At 35.8% G+C, this 6,724-nt stretch overlaps 1 protein-coding gene across 1 annotated transcript; it reads left to right on the top strand.

Moving 5' to 3' along the window:
• The first annotated feature begins 2,862 nt into the window (after window positions 1–2,862).
• Window positions 2,863–6,151, top strand: LOC110943373 (protein FAR1-RELATED SEQUENCE 5-like). Its single transcript, XM_022185125.1, has 5 exons — window positions 2,863–2,881; window positions 3,399–4,254; window positions 4,357–4,615; window positions 4,728–5,294; window positions 5,420–6,151. The coding sequence occupies exons 1-5, from the start codon at window positions 2,863–2,865 to the stop codon at window positions 6,149–6,151; spliced, it is 2,433 nt and encodes an 810-aa protein (XP_022040817.1).
• The last annotated feature ends 573 nt before the right edge of the window (window positions 6,152–6,724 follow it).

Here is a 6,724-nt window from a genome sequence, read left to right as displayed (position 1 = left end):
ACTCCTTAGCAGTAAGCTTGTCCATGATGTGCCACATGCATAGCCTATGTCTACTCTCAGTCCATGTATCTTCAATAGCCTTCTTCATGGCTGGGTCTTGGTCGGTGACAATCACCGGAGGGGCACGGCCAAATGCTTCACGAAACACTATAAGTTTCTGCCATTTCGTTGCCTATTATAGCGGCACCAAGAGTAACGTTACGATGGTGGTTGTCGATACTAGTAAATGGAACAAACATCATCATGTACATAAACAACAAATATGGATTAAAAACACCATACAACTAAATGATTTATACTAAACAAAGGAGCTGTACAAATCGAAATAAGGATGATAATTAACAAACTTACTTGTTACAACGATATGTCGCATCAAATGAAACAACGTCACCAAAAACCAAAAAATTCCTTTTGGCATCTTCTTCGGCCCAAAACAACGCCCTTAAAACACCATCTTCTGTGGTTATATACTCCATTGAACAGTTTGGCATGTACTCTTTCTTCCTCAATAGCCATTTAATCATCATATCAGCGTCAAACTCAGATATATACCTGTTCAGATCTCGCTTAAATTTTTTTAAATCGTTTTTGGTTACCCCAACCTTGTCAAACCCACCATATAGTGTCCTCATGATATTAAACGCTTTGACCGGTCCAATATTCAAGGCACCCAACGCGTTAACGACTTGCTCTTGCATATAGTTCATACCTCAGTTAGCGGGGAGTAAATGCCTATTGTCCTCAGCTACAAAATAGTGATTATGGGCCTCTTTGAAAGAATATACCTCATATAGATTCGAAGCATTTAACTTTACACACATACATGCTTCGCAACCCGTCCTTGTAGAGGGAACACGTCGAATAGATTTCCTCTTTGACCCATTATTTGAGATGTCAATTTCTTTAGATGTATCGATCCCCTTAAAAGGTTTAGTTCCCTCCTTTGAGCAAACGAACCATTTAGATTTTATAACACCATGAGGCGTGTATTGAGAAGACTTCCTGGCAGTGAAGCCTGAAGCCATTGCATATCTCTAATAAAAGAGGAGTGCATTATTCACCGTATCAAACGTCATCTTATCCTTCGGCTTAAGCGAGTCATCTACCTCAGGTAAATAAGTCCTCTTACCAGAGTTTGGAGACAGATGTAGTTGCCCAATCGGCTGATAAGTTTGAACGCCTACGAAAAAATTAAATTGAATGATTCTACAATAAAGATGTGCAAAAAAACACCACAACATAATATGTACAAAATAACACCACAAGCAACTAATCAACTATAGAAAATCAACAACTGTTATAAAAAAAACACCCTCCAACTTCAATAGTATACATCAAAAACACCATGTACATATAAAACACCCTGTAAGGAACATCACACATGTAAAAAACACCATACACTGTCACTGCCAAACACATGTTCATCAGAAAACTAAATCAGATTGTAAACAACCAAAACACACCACAACATAATATGTACAACATAACACCACAAACAACTAATCAACTATAGTTCATCATCAACTGCTATAAAAAACACCCTCCAACTTCCATAGTATACATCAAAAACACCATGTACATATAAAAACACCCTGAAAGGATTACATGTGGTGTCATTAAAAAAATTCGTATACTAAAGGAACATCACCCATGCAAAAAACACCATACATTGTAACATCAAACTGTCAAAACACATGTTCATCAGAAAAACTAAATCAGAATGTAACAAACCAAAAAAACACCACAACATCATATGTACAACATAACACCACAAGCAAATAATCAACTATAGCAAATAAACAACTATTATAAAAAAAAAAAAAAAAAAAAAAAACCCTCCAACTTCAATAGTATACATCAAAAAACACTATGTACATATAAAACACCCTAAAAGGATTACACGTGGTGTCATTAAATAAACTCGTATACTAAATGAACATCACCCATGCAAAAAAAAACATCATACACTGTGACATCAGACTGTCAAACACATGTTGATCAGAAAACTAAATCAGATTGTAAACAACCAAAAATATGAACATAATCGATATAACAGATGATTGAAAATTGAAACTTTGCTTTGACGAATATTAATTACCATTACATAATAAACGAAAAAATAACATAATGATATTACCTGAATCGTCGTACTCCATGCAGAATTACGAACTGGTGTTCTTGAATCGCAGATGTTTGGATGAAAGATGAATTGTTGTTAGTTATGTAATATTTACGTATACTGATAAAAGATTCAAAATTCGAATTACCTAATATAACTAACTAAAATCGGTTACATAAATTTAATCCTTAATTAGAATTATTGGTAGAATTACAATTATAACCTTGATGTAAAGAAATTGATATGGAATGATCTAATGGCTGAGATTCTTTCTTACCTTTCTCACACTTTAGGTCTTTTTTGCAGGAACCTCTCTCTCTCTCTCTCTCTATCTCTCTCTCTCTCTCTCTATATATATATATATATGTAAAGGATCCTGTAAAAAAGGCCTAAAGTGTGAGAAAGGTGAGAAAGAATCTCAGCCATTAGATCATTCCATATTAATTTCATTAGATCAAGGTTATATTAGTAATTTTACAAATAAACCTAATTAATGATCAAATATGTGTAACCGATTTTTATGAGTTTTTGTAGGGAATTCAATTTTTGAATATATTATCAGACTCATCTAAATCTTTAAATTATCTCGATCTCTTCGTAATCATTCAGATTCATCTAAATCTTTACCTTATCTCGATCTCTTCTTAATCTATATATAATCGCTTTCAGTTTATTATTTGATCACGCATACAGATTGCATACACATACAATTGTTAATCTGATTCATACTTCTTTCTTTCTTCATGGAGAACAACGATCAAGGTAATTCTGTATGTTTGATTTGCAGCTTATTATGTAATTGTTATGAATATGCAAGAACATTGTTCATTTAATTGTAATTGTCAATTTTCAATCATCTGTTTTTTTATTGGAATTTTCATGAACACCAGTTATAACTCTGTATGGTGTTTTTTTTTTTTTTTTTTTTTTGCACTGGTGTTTTTGCATATTTGTTGTGGTGTTTTTGCTTTGGTAAACTGTATGGTGTTTTTTCCATGTGTGTTACTTTACGAAATTTTTGTGATGATTCCATGTGTAACCCGCTCAGGGTGTTTTTTATATGTGCATGGTGTTTTTAAGTATGTTATCGAAGTTGAAGCTGGTATGTGTTTTTTATATAAGTTGATGATGAGTCATGGTGTTTTTTTGCATGTGATGTTCCTTACAGGGTTTTCATACATTCATGGTGTTTTTTCATCTAAATAGAGGGTGTTTCTTTATAACAGTTGTTTTATGGTGTTATTTTATGCGTATTATGTTTTATTGTTTTTTTATGTAGAATCGATCAATTTAATTATTTTCGCAGGATTTGAAACCTATCAGCCGCTTGGGAATCTACATCTGTCTCCAAACTCCGGTAAGAAGACTTATTTACCGGAGGTAGATGAATCGCTAAAACCGAAGGATAAGATGACCTTTGATACGGTTAACAACGCATTCCTCTTTTATCAGAAGTATTCAATGGCTTCAGGCTTCACTGCCAGGAAGTCTTCTCAGTACACGCATCATGGTGTTATAAAATCTAAATGGTTCGCTTGCTCAAAGGAGGGGACTAAACCTATGAAGGCGATCGATACATCTAAAAAGATTGATAGCTCAAATAATGGGTCAAAGAGGAAATCTGTTCGCCGTGTTCCTTCTATAAGGACGGGGTGCGAAGCACGTATGTGTGTAAAGTTAATGCCTTCGAATCTATACAAGGTATATTCTTTCAATGAGGCACATAATCACTTTTTTGTTGCTGAGGAAGATAGGCATTTACTCCCCGCTAACCGAGGTATGAACTATATGCAAGAGCAAGCCGCTAAAGCGTTGAGCGCCTTGAACATTGGACATGTCAAAGCGTTTAATATCATGAGGACATTGTATGGTGGGTTTGACAAGGTTGGGGCAACCAAAAACGATTTTAAAAATTTCAAGCGAGACCTGAATAGGTATATATTTGAGTTTGACGCTGATATGATGATTAAACGGCTTATGAGGAAGAAAGAGTACACGCCAAACTTTTTAGTGGAGTATATAACAGACGAAGGTGGGGTTTTAAGGGGTTTGTTTTGGGCAGATGAAGATGCCAAAAGGAATTTTTCGGTGTTTGGTGACGTTGTTTCATTTGATGCCACATATCGTCGTAACAGGTAAGTTTCGTAATTATTATATTTATTTTGATTTTTACAGCTTATTTTCTTCAGTATATGTCATTCAGTTTTATGGTGTTTTTATTCCGTATTTGTTTTTAGGTACAACATGATGTTTGTTCCATTTACCGGTATCGACAATCACAATCGCAACGTCACTCTTGGTGCCGCTATAATAGGAAACGAAACTGCTGAAACTTACAGTTGGTTGCTAAATGTGTTTCGTCAAGCATTTGGCCGTGCCCCTCCGGTGATTGTCACCGACCAAGACCCAGCCATGAAGAAGGCTATTGAAGATACATGGCCCGAGAGTAGACATAGGCTATGCATGTGGCACATCATGGACAAGCTTTCTGCTAAGGTGCTTAGTTGTTCGTCCTTTTAACCTTTCTTTATACTTTTTACATACATTTTCGTGATTATGGTGTTATATGGTGTTATATGGTGTTATATGTTATTCAATGGTGTTTTAGGTTGGTGCTACAATCTGCAATAATACAGATTTCAAAAAGAGGTTGTGTGACATTGTGTGGACCGATTCAATTCTACATGTTAAGTTTGAAAGTGAGTGGGATACCATAATGAACGATTTTAACTTGGTTGATCATGAGTGGCTGCAGTCACTTTATCAAATCAGGGATACTTGGATACCGGCTTATTATCGTGAGGAGGTCATGTCCGGGCTTATGCGTACCTCTTCTCGTTCAGAGAGTGAGAACCATTTCTTTGGACAGTTCTGTAACCCGGGTTGCACACTTGTCGAATTTCTTGGGCATTTTGATTCTGCTATTGAAGCTCAGAGACATCAGCACAGGAAGAATGACCATGACACCAGAAATACCAACGCTGAAATATTTGATGAAGACTTTGTTTTGGAGGATCAAGCGTCCAGGATATTCACACGCACTATATTTTTTGACCAGCAGTTGGAGATACAAAATGGTATACACAAATGTGCTATCGGCAAGTGGGAAAACGTGGCCGACTTCGTTAATTTTTTTGTGAAGGACTGGGAACAACCCTGCACTACTTTCTTCGAGGTATACACATGATGTTTTGTAGTGTTATTTTTGAAAATTGTATAGCTTTTGCCTATTTCCAGTTGCATATGGTGTTTTGTAGTGTTATTTATAAAAACTTCTAAATTACTAATGGTGTTTTATAGGTTTTGATGCGGGAGGACGACATGACTGTGTATTGTACATGCAAAAGATTCGAACAGTTTGGGTTGTTGTGCTCGCACATCTTTTGTATGCTAAGGATGCTTGACATTAGGGAGTTTCCACAACGCTATATATTACGACGTTGGACACGGGAGGCTGTTCCAAATAGTGCCTCTGGTGCTATTCTAGGTATCAATGAGACCGATGATCGTTATAATGAAGTTAACCGTGTTGTACGTGAGATCACATATTCTACAGAGTCCGTTATTAACAAGCTTGTCACCAACTTTGATGCGCTATGCTCGTTCAGGGATCATGTTCTTAATTATTTCAAAACTGCGGATGAGTCGGTCGTCAATGCTCCACCTAAGAGCCGTCGTGAAAGGTTTGCCGAAATTACTGGTAACACAAAACCATCTGATGCAACTGTTCGTGTTCCCATTGGAACAAGATTCAAAGGTATGGGTCAACCTAAACGGATGAAGTCCAAACGTGAAATTGCATTAAGTCAGTTGGGTAAAAAGAGTCGTCAGTGTCAAAAATGTTTTAGATACGGGCATAACAGACGTACTTGCAAAAACCCTACCCGGACTAAAGAACAAGCTATGGCTGAGGATGACGGTGAAGAAGCTGACGAAGTTGACGAGGAGGAAGATGAATGGGTGGAAGTTGAAGAAGATATGGGTGAACAAGATGAGGATGCATTAGACGAGGAGGATGGGGAAGAGGAGTAGTTAGTTATTTAGAGATGTCTAAAAATTTCGTTTTTTTAACGTACTTTCTTCTTGTTTGGTACATTGTTTGGTTTTTTATTGTTTTTCGGATTTGCATACACTCATGGTCTTAATTTGTTTGCTTTTGTTCGAATTTAATATTACCGACGACAATGTTTTATATATTGTTTCTGTTAAATATGTTTGTTTTTGTTAACCAATGGTGTTATTTGTTGTTCAGGGTGTTTTTTATTATGTACGTTGCAAGTTGTATAGTGTTATTTCTCCTCCCTCAGAAATTTATTGTTATCCAGTGGTATTATTTCTTATTCAAGGTGTTATTTGTTGTTAATGGTGTTAGTTATCTATACAGAAATTATTTATTTTATTCTCCAAACCTGTGGTGTTATTTTTAGTTCTGGGTGTTATTAATGGTGTTCATATGTTCATGTTGTTTATTTATGTATGTGTAGCTTTATTGTGTTATTTACTTGCCTATAGTGTCTTAATTGTGCAAAGGAGTTGGTATGTTTTTTTATACATCATTAACATGAAGATCATTTACGACGTAAAATCTGCTCAATACGCGTTCTT

This window comes from Helianthus annuus, chromosome 5, assembly GCF_002127325.2.
Source record: "Helianthus annuus cultivar XRQ/B chromosome 5, HanXRQr2.0-SUNRISE, whole genome shotgun sequence".
In the NCBI taxonomy this organism is placed as follows: domain Eukaryota; kingdom Viridiplantae; phylum Streptophyta; class Magnoliopsida; order Asterales; family Asteraceae; genus Helianthus; species Helianthus annuus.
This window is presented reverse-complemented; position numbering and strand designations above follow the sequence as displayed.

Excerpts from the sequence above, each read along its gene's own strand:
- LOC110943373 (XM_022185125.1), top strand. Across the intron at positions 4,255-4,356 it reads GCCACATATCGTCGTAACAG|GTACAACATGATGTTTGTTC; the intron begins GTAAGTTTCGTA and ends ATTTGTTTTTAG. Across the intron at positions 5,295-5,419 it reads CCTGCACTACTTTCTTCGAG|GTTTTGATGCGGGAGGACGA; the intron begins GTATACACATGA and ends GGTGTTTTATAG.